We start from the raw sequence: 15750 nt of genomic DNA on the forward strand, positions 1-15750 counted from the left end.
TTCATTTGGTTGTTTCATTCGACTGAAAGAAAAAGATTCAACAAAGAGCAGTCGACTGGACACTCTACTGTTAAAACCTTTCAGCTGTCCTCTCACTATGAGGAGGATGGAAGATTATTACTATTAAAAGACAGACCTATGATGTCGCATTCTCCAGTAAGAGTGCGAATTATAGAAAGTGTATTGTAGAATGAAGTAAGTGTTGTATTGTAAATTCATGTTACATTTTTACAAAAGCTTGCACTATGTTGTCTAAATAATTCTTTATGGTATGGTATGAATTATTTAACAAATGATTTATAGCTGTCATTTGGAAATTTTGAAGGTTCATTGTGGCTTTGTCCTATCGTGATTGACAGAGCTGTTAGTGTGATAGTTTCTAAAATTTTCCTTACTATGCTTTATCAACTGGTACTCACAAGACACATTAAAGTAGCCAACAGTTTGAAGTAATCATTACAGAGATCACTTTTGTATTGTTGTTATACTTACGTAATATCAAAATAGTGTTCTTATTTTATGCATTTAATCCTGAAAAGAAGGATTACATCTTTCAGGACTGAGAGTGTATGGAGTTCTTGTGTGTCCACAGGGCATTTCGCACTACACACTGGTCACGGAACTCCACAATAATAAGATGCTACTCTCTCTTAAATTAATTAAATTCATTGAATAAATCGTTGAGGAAGAAGCAAATGTCAGTACAATGAGGCGAAAATATCTGAGACTGAACATTTCTGATTCGCAGAAGATGCAATTCAATGAATATGTGGCGACAAATGAAAATCTTCCAGGACTCGAACTTGGGTTTACTGCTTATCACCGTGACTGTATTCTGTTTGCTAGTATCTTCGAGTGAATTTACCACTCCAGCTTACTGCCAGTTTAAAATATTTTATGCTCGTAGCGTAATCTATGTGTGCATGTCGTTTTAAAGTGTTATATTTCCTTTTTAAGTTGAAATTAGTAATGTTGTTTTTTTGTGTTCATTTCTAGTTTATTACTTACTAATCAATTAGAATTTCGTTGTGGTTTAGCACACAGTATGAAAGACACGACTCTCACGCTATATTGCACTGTAGGAATTGAAGATAGCTAAATTAGACATAACTATGAGTAGTAGCGTTGGTGACATGTTCTTTAATCCTTGTGTTAACGCATATCCATAATGCATTTCACCAGCCAACGATATATTCGAGTCTCTCTGAGACATACCAACCACATCCTTTGGGGATCTATGCTTGAATGGGTGGAAGTTATTTCGAGATCGTTGTTGGCACATATGAATCAATCTGATGTATATCAGGATATGCTGAATGATACTGATTATGTTCAAAGAAGACGATGACCTACAGGAATTACCACTCGTTTATTCTGAAAATGTGATCGAACTTCACATGCAGCTGTAGCAAATCAGATAATCTCCATGTTGGGTTCTTCATCACTTTATAGATATGGATCCCTTGTTGCAGACGCTTTTCCTAGTCTCAGAATGAAGAAGATCGACATAAGAGTAGCTTCTCTCATCACACAGCTGCTTGTGACTGAGCTTAGTAAAGGGTGGCTATCAAGCAAAACACTCGTCAAAACGCTCTTCACACGAATCGATGGACAACATTCTAGCAGAGAAACATAGATACAGGTCCTGTTTCAGAATGCCAATGTGGTATTTCATAAGAGGTTCAGCAATGAGAAGCACACACACATGGCACTAGTGACTGATGTGCTGCCGGAACCTCGCAGACAGTTTAAGAGCATCAGATGCTTCGTCCGTCGTACCGATCGACAGACCGATAGAACCGATCGAGAAACGGCCACCCAAGACAGTGAAATAGAGGTGACGGAACTTGATAAATCAGTGTCTGCACCTGTCAAGGCGAATAAAAAACAGGGTACTCGATATAGCGCCGAGTGGCATTGCTGCTGGAAATCTTATCGCTAAACGCCCCAGTGCGAACTGAGGTGCGGAACAAACGTCTCTACTCGTAGAGCCCACAATGGGGTCAGACACTCACTGGGTTGGACACCACCTGCAGAAGTGTGTTTAATCTGCCGGGACGGTGAACCAGTAAGCGAAGATAATATCCCAGTCTTCTGGAACCCGGCGGAACATTCTTCCAGGGCAGTTTTGACCCATTAGACACAACTACTACACTTGTTGCCCAGGCACGCCACGTTGACATCACACAAACTATACTTGAAATCCAATGGACTATGTAATGTGACTGTGTTTCGATCACAGTGCTGTCTGTAAGGTAAATATTTCTTTTACAATATAATTAAAGTATTTTAAACCGATACAGTTTTGCGAAATAATAATAAAATTTTAGTATTTTATGTTCCATGCTGAAGGAAATGGGACTGGAGTGACACCTATAGCGAAAACCAGCGATCGCTGCAAGATATTATTTTCGACCATTATTAACGTAGTTGTAAAAAGAAAGACATGAAAAAATTTATGAATCAAACTTTTGCAATGTTCACTTCCCATCTGCATTTCTTCGTGTAAGTTTATTTGTCGTATGAACCAACATGGAACACAAAAGCTGTATGTTTTGCCTGAGTTTATGATACTGCAAATCTGAAAAAAAAAATCTTAGAAACGTGAAGAAGTTAAATCATACGAATGAAATATTTCTGCATATTTCTAGTTTTTATCTTTAAGGAAAGAAACGGAAGAAGTTAAATGAAGGCGTTTTTTGTAAATTATGAGATACATTAAACCAACGAGCATAAGCTAGGACTAGTCAACTGCATACTACAGGAAAACCTCAAACATAAAATACTTGACGAAGATTCAAATATTGTAAATTTTATTTACAGAAGGGAAACGTAGTATATCAGTGCAGACTAAATCAGAGTCTACAAATTACCAATTTACGTTGAACAACATCTCTGGGATTGATTTTAAAGCACATCACTGATCGACGCTTTAGTATCGAAAAGAAACCACTACTCTGAGGCTTTCTTCTTACCTTTTTCGCACAAACTGCGAAACTTTTCTTTTTTCTTACCTTTTACGCACAAACTGAGAAACTACCTAAATTCTAATACCAAATATTCTTGAAAAACACCCGCTTACAAATAGATATTATACATACTGTATATATGTCTACGTAACCAAATATATCTGCGAGAAACATGACGTTCGCAGTTAGCCGACATAGGGTTACCCAAAACCAGGCGTATCATGGTAACTATCAAGTATCCCATCTTAGGAAAGAAACTGGTCCAGATGGCATTCATAACCTAGTTTATTCACACAACATTAGAATATTTTACAGACATGGAGACTACTTTCCTCAAACACCACAATTTCCTTGTACGTTGAAATGTGGCCAAGCTCCTGATGTTCAGGAAGGCGTGGAAAGACAACTCCCTCCCACAAAATTACAGTATCATCACCCTATTGGGCTCTTTCAGCAGTGCTGTTGAGTAAAAGCTGAATGGCACTGTAATTCCGCACGGGGACATACATCTCACTCACTTATGCGTCACTGACAAAAGCTTCAAGAGAATAGAGGCGAACGGTCAGCACTATATGGTAAATAGGCGGGAGCACCTCAGGGAAGCATACGGAATCCTACGAGCGAAGCCTCCATAACCCCGTGAAGGTAGACATCCACACCGATGGGAGCAAACGTCTGAGGTCATCAGTCCATAGACTTACACACTACTTAATCTAACTTAAACTAACATACCTATGCCGGAGGGAGGTCTCGAACCTCCGACAGGAGTAGCCGCGCGAACCATGGCAAGGCGCCCAAGACCGTGCGGCTAACCAGCGCGGCACACAGCTATCCTGTCACAATACTAGGATACATCAAACACTGTCTCAGCCTATAGACAGCATTGAAAACTGTCGGGTCTTGGTTGGAGAAATGGTGAGTTTAGTAAGTGGAAGTTAATTCTACACTACTGGCCATTAAAATTGCTACACTAAGAAGAACTGCAGATGATAAACGGGTATTGATTGGACAAATATATTACACTAGAACTGACATGTGATTATATTTTCACGCTATTTGGGTGCATAGATCCTGAGAAACCAGACCCAGAACAAATACCTCTGGCCGTAATAACGACCTTGATACGCCTGGGCATTGACAAACAGAGCTTGGATGGCGGTTGCAGATACAGCTGCCCATGTAGCTTCAACACGATACCACAGCTCATCAAGAGTAGTGACTGGCGTATTATGACGAGCCAGTCGCTCGGCCACCATTGACCAGATGTTTTCAGTTGGAGAAAGATCTGGAGAACGTGCTGGCCAGGGCAGCAGTCGAACTTTTTCGGTATGCAAAAAGGCCCGTGCAGGACCTGCAACATGCGGTCGTGCATTATCCTGCTGAAATCTATGGTTCCGCAGGGATCGAAGGAAGCGTAGAGCCACAGGTCGTAACACATCGGAAATGTAACGTCCACTGTTCAAAATGCCGTCAGTGCGAATAAGAGGTTACCCAGACGTGTAACCAATGGCACCCCATACCATCGCGTCGAGTGATAAGCCAATATGGCGATGACGAATACACGCTTCCCATGTGCGTTCGCCGCGATGTCACCAAACACGGATGCGACCATCATGATGCTGTAAACAGAATATGGATTCGTCCGAAAAGTGACGTTTTGCCATTCGTGCACCCAGGTTCGTCGTTGAGTACTCCATCGCTGGCGCTCCTGTCTGTCATGCAGCGTCAAGGGTAACCGCATCCACGGTCTCCGAGCTGATAGTCCGTACTGCTGCAAACGTCGTCGAATTGTTCGTGCAGATGTTTGTTGTCTTACAAACGTGCCTATCTGTTGACTCAGGGATCGAGTCGTGGCTGCACGATCCGTTACAGCCATGCGGATAAGATGCCTGTCATCTCGACTGCTAGTGATACGAGGCCGTTGGGATCCAGCACGGCGTTCCGTATTACCCTCCTGAACCCACCAATTCCATATTCTGCTAAGAGTCATTGGATCTCGACCAAGGCGAGCAGCAATGTCGCGATACGATAAAGCGCAATCGCTGTACGCTACAACCCGACCTTTATCGAAGTCGGTATCGTGATGGTACGCATTTTTCCTCCTTACACGAGGCATCACAACAACGTTTCACCAGGCAACACCGGTCAACTGCTGTTTGTGTGTGAGAAATCGGTTGGCAACTTTCCTCATGTTAGAATGTTGTCGGTGTCGCCACCGGCGGCAACCAGTGTGAATGCTCTGGAAAGCTAATCATTTGCATACCACAGCATCCTCTTTATGTCGGCTAAATGTCGCGTCTGTGGCACGTCATCTTCATGGTGTAGCAAATTTTAATGGCCAGTAGTGTATTTTCAATCAGTGCCCTCCTTACCCACCACTCCCACTCACACACACACACACACACACACACACACACATTTACATGCACAAACAGTCTAGAAAAATCACATTACAGGAACATTTTTCTGTGAGGATGAGCTGCCTCATGTTTTAGTTGTACTGTGGGCAAACTGAAACCAGAGCATAAGTCAGTGTTTTCTAAAACTACCCAATGCTCATCTGACAAAGTACATTGAACAGGAGCGTGGCTAGTACATGTATCTAACTCTCATTATATGGCTGATGACGTACGTGGCAGCTGTTTGGGAATAGCCAACACCAACACATCTTTGGCCCCTGCAGATTATGCAGCGAAAAGTTTTATTAATTGCGAGCAATGTCCCATTACACACACGCACCAACGGACACTATATTCTACAATAATACGACACGATCGGATACGCTGTGTATCTCGTTACGTGCTTCACATCACAGCTTTCTACACGCTTGACTCGCAAAAATAATCTCCTGTCGTACTTCTGCCGTAGACAAGACTCGCCGACTAAAGAAAAGCTGTGTATTTTCGTCGTCCATTGTTCATTCCGCTCAGAATATAATATGTTAATATTTATTGTATCTTTACGCATTCCCATGCATCTTTTATTTTTCGTGTCTTACCTGAAGAAGAAGAATAACGCAAAACAACAGAGGGTAACAACCGAGACGAAGTAGATCCAATTGGGCACTGCCCATGCCACGAGACCTGCAAGCATCATTCCGACGGCCTCACTAAAGCACCCGTAGCGGTTGATCGCAGTGCGGTGCTTGACATCAGTCAGCTCCAAACCTGAAACACGAGGAAGCATCGTCAAATCCTTTCAATCTTAGGTATCAAATAACACAGACGTCACTTTAAAGATGTTTCGGAGACGATTCAGTAGTTCACTTGCGGGATAGACACAATAGCAGTGTGAGTGGTTTCACAATAATTAACTTTTAAAGAAACGCTAAAACCGTAAACGAGAAGCGCTTACTAAGCCAAGGGCATTTGTCCATCGCCGTTGGGAGTACAAATGTTATTCACATTGAAAATGTTACTGTGTTTGCAGCCAGTTGCCATCAGTTTTCATGAATTTTGGTTTATTTCTTGACATATAGCATTGGTCACATCTGTGATATACTGCGAAGTCAACAGGTTCATACTGATCATTTACATGATTGGCTTTTATATTAGACGTAATCTGCATTTAAAGTTACAAGGAGAGGCAACGACGTTCGTATCATGGATTTACTTCAAACTTTGTACACTTTTACTAGTCCATTAGGACAGCAGAATGTGTAAATAGTAAGGCGTACTACTTGGGCAATTTCGAGAAAACGGCGAGAGATGTTTTACCCGTTAGTGATGTACCAGTGCGTTGCGACTCTGACCATGATATAATTGTGCTCATGTGGTTAGTGTTCGAGCTCCGTCATCGGTTAATTACTGGACCGAACACCGCTTACTTTTTTAATTTATGTTTTTCAAAACACTGGCCATACTATTTCGAACATATTACATTTGAAAGGTAATGTGATGAAAAGACAAGTATATTTGCATGGACTTTTACTGAATTTCCAATGTTATTTGGGTATTTGCTAATATATGTTGTCGCAACAAGTACTGTATTTATAATTATCTAGAACTAAACGACCACACACATAGTGGTTTCACAAAAATATGCCTGCAATCGGGTAAGCCACCGAAACTGCTTTCCATCTGGAAGCTTTGATCTGCAGACACAGTTTTCAAGGACTAGGGACAGCCCTTGAAAGCTCGAGTCAGATATCGTCAAATACAGATGTGAATAGCTTTATTCGATAATACAATGAGTTACAATATGCCAGAACATGAGGGCAATGTACGATTAACCGTCGAATGTGCTTTGTACAGAATTTGCAGGATGATATTTTTCACACAGACACGGAAAACATGAATGTAGACAGGCAAGAAATGACATCTGTCACCTTTATTTCAAGGCGTCAGTGCCACGGTCCTTCATAAACCTGGGAAAACACGTACAGTCACCAGGAAGCAGAGGAAGACCAGTTACTACACCAAGATCGCAGGAAAAGGGACCAGTTTGTAAAGCGACAGCTGAAGTGAGATTTCAGCAACAGAATCATTGGCCTAAACTTTTGGACATAAAAAATGCAAACGGATGTCGTTATGAAATGTGCAAAAGGAAAACTAAGCATGTTTGCATTGCATTTAAGGAACCTCTGTGCCCAAATTGCGTTCAGTTTCCAAAGAAAAAAAAAGATATAATTAACAGATGAAGACTCAAGAGTTCTCAAGTCCATAGTGTTCACTCCAGTCGACATCTCTGTATTTTGTTTGTAAATAGCAACTTTGAGTAAAACTTCAAATTTTTCGGTAGTACACATTTTTGTTTACTATATAAACTTCATTTCAAAAAAATTTTCTCACTTGTTAATAATTTATGCGTGACAGGGATAAAATCAGTATTTTATCTTTCCTTCTTAGGTTTTTATACTTTTATTCATTTATCTTGTAGAAACTAAATCCATACATGTTAACACAGATTTAGGTGATGGAAAACTATTTTTGGGTATTGTATAGGCGTGGGGCCACAGAAACAGCTGCTTTTTGAAGCAGCTGTACCTAAGATAGAAATGCTTCTTAAACCTGTTATGGAAATCTCTAAAGCAATTCAACGCCATTTGTTGGTGTTTGAATAGATGTTACAGTACATTATCTGATAAGGATAAAAGTGTGTAGAAAAATATCAAGTATATTTTAAAATTTTTTACGAGTTTCTGGCTTGACACATTTGTAGAAGGCTCTTTCATGTAGTATTTTCCAATATATGCTGCAGGAAAAAACGCATCACTATCAAGATCATTTGATTGACAAGTGAGGTGACGGGTAGTTGACCGTTGTAGAAGTGTATGAGAATATGATATGATAACAAATTCAGACCAAATTAAACACACACAACACAGTAAAGGCTGCATATACATTTGCATCAATACACAGTGTATCCCCTCTGGCGGCAATGCAAGCGTGTATTCTCGCATGCAAACGATCATAAGGATGCTGAATAGCATCCAGCGATAGATTGCTGCAGGCATTTTGCACCTTCTGTTGTAGTTCGGCAATAATTCTTGCAGGTCCTGGAGAATGAATAAGTTACAACACGTTCCTTACGAGATCAACTGCCAATACATCTGGTGATTTTGTTAGCCAGACAAGTTGTTTTACACCACTAGAAGCGTGTTGCGCCGCAGCCGCCGCATCTGGCCGTGCATTGTCCTGTTGGAAGGGGACATCAGCTTTCTGTCGTAGAAATGACAGTAGCCCAAGGATAATAGCCTGCCCGATGTAGCGGGCGCTGGTTACTTCACCCTTCAGAAACACCAAGCGTGATGGCGAGTTGTAACTCACGTCCCCCACACCTCGAAGCCTGGGATGGGACCTGTGTGATGTGGGAGAGTGCACTCTGGTATGGGCAGCTCACTGGGTCTACGCCACACTTCATCACTCACACGCAGACAGAACCCATTCTCATCACTGAAGACAACAGAGTGCCAATCATCTCGCCAGTCAACTCTTCCAGGACACAAGAGTAGCCATAGGTAGTCTGGCCAGAGACATCTACATCTACATCTACATCTACATGACTACTCTGCAATTCACATTTAAGTGCTTGGCAGAGGGTTCATCGAACCACAATCATACTATCTCTCTACTATTCCACTCCCGAACAGCGAGCGGGAAAAACGAACACCTAAACCTTTCTGTTCGAGCTCTGATTTCTCTTATTTTATTTTGATGATCATTCCTACCTATGTAGGTTGGGCTCAACAAAATATTTTCGCATTCGGAAGAGAAAGTTGGTGACTGAAATTTCGTAAAAAGCTCTCGCCGCGACGAAAAACGTCTATGCTGTAATGACTTCCATCCCAACTCCTGTATCATATCTGCCACACTCTCTCCCCTATAACGCGATAATACAAAACGAGCTGCCCTTCTTTGCACCCTCTCGATGTCCTCCGTCAATCCCACCTGGTAAGGATCCCACACCGCGCAGCAATATTCTAACAGAGGACGAACGAGTGTAGTGTAAGCTGTCTCTTTAGTGGACTTGTTGCATCTTCTAAGTGTCCTGCCAATGAAACGCAACCTTTGGCTCGCCTTCCCGACAATATTGTCTATGTGGTCCTTCCAACTGAAGTTGTTCGTAATTTTAACACCCAGGTACTTAGTTGAATTGACAGCCTTGAGAATTGTACTATTTATCGAGTAATCGAATTCCAACGGATTTCTTTTGGAACTCATGTGGACTTAATCCCGCTGCAAGCAGACGGCTGCTAATGAGGCCTCATGATGCAGCAGGTGCAACGTGTGCCACAGTTTCGAACCTGCATGATGTTTGGGGGTCCGCCGCTGCTCGCAAACTGCGTCCATCTTTAGGCGTGTCTGCCCGGTATACAGGTGTGGGAATGTTGCAGAGGCCACTGCTGAAAGCAGCGACGGCCCATCGGTACATTGTGCCTAACATGTGCAGCAGTCCGTTGATACACTAATGGCCATTAAAACTGCTACACCAAGAAGAGATGCAGATGATAAACGGGTCTTCATTGGACAAATATAACTATATTAGAACTGACATGTGATTATATTTTCACGAAGTTTGGGTGCATAGATCCTGAGAAATCAGTACCCAGAACAACCACCCCTGGCCGTAATAACGGCCTTGATACGCCTGGGCATTGAGTCAAATAGAGCTTGGATGGCGTCTACAGGTACAGCTGCCCATGCAGCTTCAACACGGTACCACAGTTCATCAAGAGTAGTGACTGGCGTATTATGACGAGCCAATTGATCAGCCACCATTGACCATACGTTTTCAATTGGTGAGAGATCTGGAGAATTTGCTGGCCAGGGCAGCTTTCGAACATTTTCTGTATCCAGAAAGGCCCGTACAGGACCTGCAACATGCAGTCGTGCATTATCCTGCTTGCAAATGTCCCCATCTGTTGACTCAGGGATCGAGACGTGGCTGCACGATCCGTTACAGCCATGCGGATAAGATGCCTATCATCTCGACTGCTAGTGATACGAGTCCCTTGGGATGCAGGAGGGCGTTCCGTATTACCCTCCTGAACCCACCGATTCCATTTTCTGCTAACAGTCATTGGATCTCGACCAACGCGAGCAGCAATGTCGCGATACGATAAACCGCAATCGAGATAGGCTACAATCCGACCTTCATCAAAGTCGGAAACGTGATGGTACACATTTCTCCTCCTTACAGGAGGGATCACAACAATGTTTCACCAGGCAACGCCGGTCAACTGCTGTTTGTGTGTGAGAAATCGGTTGGAAACTTTCCTAATGTCAGTACGTTGTAGGTGTCGCCACCGGCGCCAACCTTGTGTGAATGCTCTGAAAAGCTAATCAGTTGCACATCACAGCATCCTCTTCCTGTCGGTTAAATTTTGTGTCTGTGGCACGTCACCTCCGTGGTGTAGCAATTTTAGTGGCCAGTAGTGTACATGCATCCAGCTTCCCACATCCCCACAATGGCGCCCCACTCAATTGGCCTTCAAGAGGAGTACGTTCTCGTGAGTGGGGCGTGGTTATGCCATATGAAGAATGTTGAAAACACTACTCAACTCGAAATTCAGCACAGTTACTGTCTGCAGAGCCGAGGCTGAGGATGCACATATAGGCCTCTTGAGCACTAGCTCATCGACAAAGACCGTGACAAATGATTCATTAATATTACAACCCATCAGTACCCACATACTATACCATAGAGCCGCTGAACATAGTCCTTGAGAGTGTTACATTCCTTCTCAGGCATTTGAAGTTCATATAGCGCTTTTCCCAGGTTCTGGAATGAGGAAACTGCCGTAACGTTTCTAAAGATTTTCTGATACTGCCGAGATTACTGTAACAGCTATGTCAGTTTTTTTAACACTCACCGACAGACAAGGCCGATTCCACCATGGGCCCAGCCGCAGCTGACACGAGGGATGCCGCCAGGATGAAGAGGGGCAGCACGTGTGGAGACAGCACGACCAGCACTCTGCTGACCACGTGGGCTGACAGGCACAGCAGCTGCTGGGGGCGCCGGCCGTACCTGGCGTCAGCAAGAGTCAGCTCAGCCTGCATGTCGAGGTGCTGGGCAGTCCAGCTAGCAGATACACTCCCAGGATTATGCGATGCCACTTATTAAAGGATATATTCCATTGATTTGTTGATGGACTTTGTAGTTGGGACAGAAAAGAGCAGAAACTGGAGTAGCCAAGGCCTTAGACTGTTCACGGGTGACTGTTAACACTTTCGGCTCTAATCCCATATGCCAAAGGAGCGCATGTGGACGGCTGCTGTATCCCGTAAGGGCGCAGCTTTCCAAATAGTTCAAATGGCTCTGAGCGCTATGGGACTTAACATCTGAGGCATCAGTCCCCTAGAACTTAGAACTACTTAAACCTAACTAACCTAAGGACATCACACACATCCATGCCCGAGGCAGGATTCGAACCTGCGACCGTAGCAGCAGCGCGCTTTCGGACTGAAGCGCCTATAACCGCTCGGCCACAGCAGCCGGAGCGCAGCTTTTCCATTTGCTGGAATGTGCTTTCCCATGTGCTCCACGACTTTCGACTGTAGGATAGCTATAGCACTTCATATCTTGCCTTCTAGATGCAGCGGAGTTATAAGTGTGCATGGAAACTCTCATGAAGAAATGAAAAACAGAAAGGTCTTCCAACGAGTTTCAGAGCAAGGAAGCTAAAGGTTCTGTCTTTTTCTCTCTTTTTATTTTTGGAAAAGTACAAAAACACTGGAGGCAAACATCATGGACAAGGCCGGTGTAGAGTGTGTCAACCAGCTTTACAGCTACTACCCAGTCGCGAGAAACACTATGAAGTGGCGAAAAATCTTTTCTGTCCCGTTTGCCTAACGTCTACTGTGAATGCTTTTATTTTGTACGCGGATGTCGCCAATCAGAAGACACCTCTAGTGTAATTTGTAAAAGGAGGTTAGTATGGAGTTGTTAGTTGCGGGAGCAGACATTCGATCATTGGAACCAACAGCACCCTCTAGCTGGATAGAAATTTTGGTCGTCTTCCAGAACAACAAAGGAAACACCGCGTGCTACTGTGGAGGTCGCTTTGGCAAAGGAAAGAAAGAGACTGGGAAGCGGATAAGGAAAGAAACCATATAATCGTACAAAGACTGCAGTGTCGGACTTAGAGTACAACAACGTGTTTAAATTATAAGTATATATGAATTACAAGTCATCATTTTTTGTCATTGAATATGAAATGAATTTGCAATTGTGAAGTTAATTTTTAGGTTTTTATTTGTGAGCTAATATAAAACTTCATCTTTGTTAGTCTGTTCCATTTACTCCCTACCCCTCCTGGACAATTACGGTCAACAGCTCACGGTCTTCTGCTTCTGCTGACTCTCGATCATGGGGCCTTCGGACGATTCCTGGCCGGGTCGGGGATTTCCCCCACTAAGGACTGGGTGCACGTGGATTGTCCTCATAATTATTTCATCATCAGTGATGCACAAGTCGCGGAAGTTGCGTCGAACAAAAAAATGTACATGAACTTTGGCGGCTGAACTTCTCAGGATGGGACTTCCGACCAACAGTGCTACACGCACATTTCATTTCATAGAAAAGATGCAGAACTCAGAATGAAGCTTACAGTTGTAGTTGGACTGGTGGGCCAAAGCGTTAAGACCATCTGTTGAATATTATCATGATCACCCTTTCGAACACATACATAAGCAATTCTGCATGGCATGAATTTGCCCAATTGTATACTAAATGTTCTCCAATGAACTGATGTTAATTTTGTAGCGAAGATATCAAAATGAATTCACAATCATGCTCGTGAAACCACTGTAGTATGATTTTGGCCTTGTAACATGGACAGTTATCCTGGTGGAAGATGTCGTTGCCATCTGGGAACACAATAAGCGTGAAAGGATATAGGTGGTCCATATCACATCTGTCACATCTGTCACGATATCTTCGACAGTGCCACAGGTCCCACGAAAACACATGTCAGTGTCCACAGTAGCATAGTACTACCTCCACCAGCCTGCATCCATGGAACGGTATGTTGAGGACGTTGGTGGAGTAACTTGGGAGCACATAGAGGTCACCTACTACAGAGAATCCATGTTCAGCAATGTACGCTACATGGTATCCTCCAAAACCTCGTGCCTGCACCACCATTACGCTCTGTCTTCAGATCTGCCACAGATCGCTGCCCATTGTGCTTTATGGGCAAATCTAACACATTCCATTGTGCTTTATGGGCAAGATTGCAACATCCGTGTTCTGTGGCAAGATATGGACATTCGAAACCTTGTCACCTACTCCTGGTTCTGCAGTCATTCATCCATTTTCTGTAGATACTCACAACAGCAGTATGTGAACAGCTGACCTGCTACCCTGTTTCCAATATGCTCGTTCCCATGTGTAGTGTCATAACAGTGTGCACTTTGTTGAGTCAGGTATATCAGTGGCTTTCCCTAACTGCGCCCCACTTACACTGAGGTGTGCAACGGCCTTGCCGCAGTGGAAACACCGGTTCCCGTCAGATCACTGAAGTTAAGCGCTGTCGGGCGTGGCCGGCACTTGGATGGGTGATCGTCCGCGCCGCCATTCTCTGTTGCCATTTTTCGGGGTGCACTCAGCCTTGTGATGCCAACTGAGGAGCTACTCAACCGAACAGTAGGGGCTCCGGTCAAAGAAAACCATCATAACGACCGGGAGAGCAGTGAGCTGACCACACGGCCCTCCTCTCTGCATCCTCATCTGAGGATGTCACGGCGGTCGGATGGTCCCGATGGGCCACTTGTGGCCTGAAGACGGAGTGCTTTTACGCTGAGGTGACAAGTGTCGTGGATCCCTCCGAATATCACGTCAGACAAGATTTTCCACAGTGGAGCGCAGCATCTCGACATGGTATTGACTTAAAAAGTCGTTGGAAATCAACTGTAGAAATACTGAGCCATGCTGCCACTATATATATCCATAACTGCGAAAATGTTGCCGGTGCAGGATTTTGTGCACACACTGACCTTACGATTATGTCCCATAAAAGTTCCACGGGGTTCATGTCTGGCGATCTGGGTGGAGAACTCGCTCGAATTGTCTGCAATGTTGTTCAAGCCAATCGAGAACAATTGTGGCCCAGTCACATGGCGCATTGTGATCCGTAAAAACTCCATCGTTGTTTCGGAACGCGAAATACATGAAAGGCTGCAAATAGTCTCCAAGAAGCCGAACAAAACCATTTCCAGTCAATGACCGGTTTAGTTGGGTCAGAGGACACAGTCCATTCCATGTAAACACAACTTATACAAATGTGAAGCCACCACAATCTTGGAAAATGCATTGTTGACAAATTGGGTGCGTGGCTTCGTTGGGTCTGCTCACACTCGACTCTTACATCACCATTTACTACCTGAAATCAGGACTAATCTCACCAGGCCAAGGTTTCCCAGTCGCCTAGGGTCCGACCGATAATGTGACCATCCCATGAGAGCCACTGAAGGCGATGTCGTGATGCTAACAAAGGCACCCGCGTCAGTCGTCTGCTCCCTTGGCTCATTAAGGCCAAATTTCACCGCACTGTCTTGACAGTTGAGCTCGTCGTACGTCCCACATTGATTTCTCCGATCATTTCACGCAGTCTTGCTTGTCTGTTAGCATTGACAACTCTACGCAAACACCACTGCTCTCGGTCGTTAAATGAAGGCCGTCGGCCACTGTGTTGTCCTTGGTGAGAGGTAGTGCCTGAAATTTGGTATTCTCGGTATACCTTTGGCGCTGTGGTTCTCGGTATATTAGATTCTCTAACCATTTCCCATGGGTCTAGCTCCAACCTCTATTCCGCGTTCATGGTCTGTTAATTCCCATTGCCTTAATCACTTTTGAAACCTTTACATGAATCATCAGAGTACAAATGATAGCTCTGCCAATGTACTGACTTCGTGACTTTTGTCACCTCAGCGTAATGCTATTACTTATTGACAAAAGTTGAAGAAGAACAAGAAGCAGACAAATATCCCATCACGAGTTGAGTCTGCAGTGAGGAGCCAGAACATTACTACCACCGCCGACCACGAGATTGTTGCAGTTCCGACGCTGTAAGCTGTAAGGACAGCACATAGGGACTTCAGAAAATAAGCTACACATGTCGTCTCACGCTAAGACCATTGAGCAACAAGAGTGGCACACAGTCAGAAGAGAGTTTTATATTCCGTGTTTCCTGCAGACGCAGTTGTGCTGAGGTACGGATAAGGTGCATCGAAGCGTGCGACTGAAGTGAAGTGACTCCAAAGTTCCAACTACTTGGAGGAGCACGAATCTCATGTGCAAAACGCCTAAACTGCATACAGATTGCGACAGGGCGGTA

The 15750-nt window shown here is 43.9% G+C and overlaps 1 protein-coding gene across 1 annotated transcript in view; it reads right to left on the bottom strand.

The window, feature by feature from the left end:
• LOC126355871 (carcinine transporter-like) overlaps positions 1-15750 on the bottom strand; it is a 141683-nt gene that overhangs the window by 48702 nt on the left and 77231 nt on the right. The window contains exons 4-5 of the mRNA XM_050006371.1: positions 11284-11441; positions 5968-6136 (exon numbers count right to left, since the gene is read on the bottom strand). Coding sequence (XP_049862328.1) covers positions 5968-6136; positions 11284-11441 — 327 coding nt within the window. The remainder of the gene's footprint in view (positions 1-5967; positions 6137-11283; positions 11442-15750) is intronic.

This window comes from Schistocerca gregaria, chromosome 3 (assembly GCF_023897955.1).
Source record: "Schistocerca gregaria isolate iqSchGreg1 chromosome 3, iqSchGreg1.2, whole genome shotgun sequence".
NCBI classification, from domain to species: domain Eukaryota; kingdom Metazoa; phylum Arthropoda; class Insecta; order Orthoptera; family Acrididae; genus Schistocerca; species Schistocerca gregaria.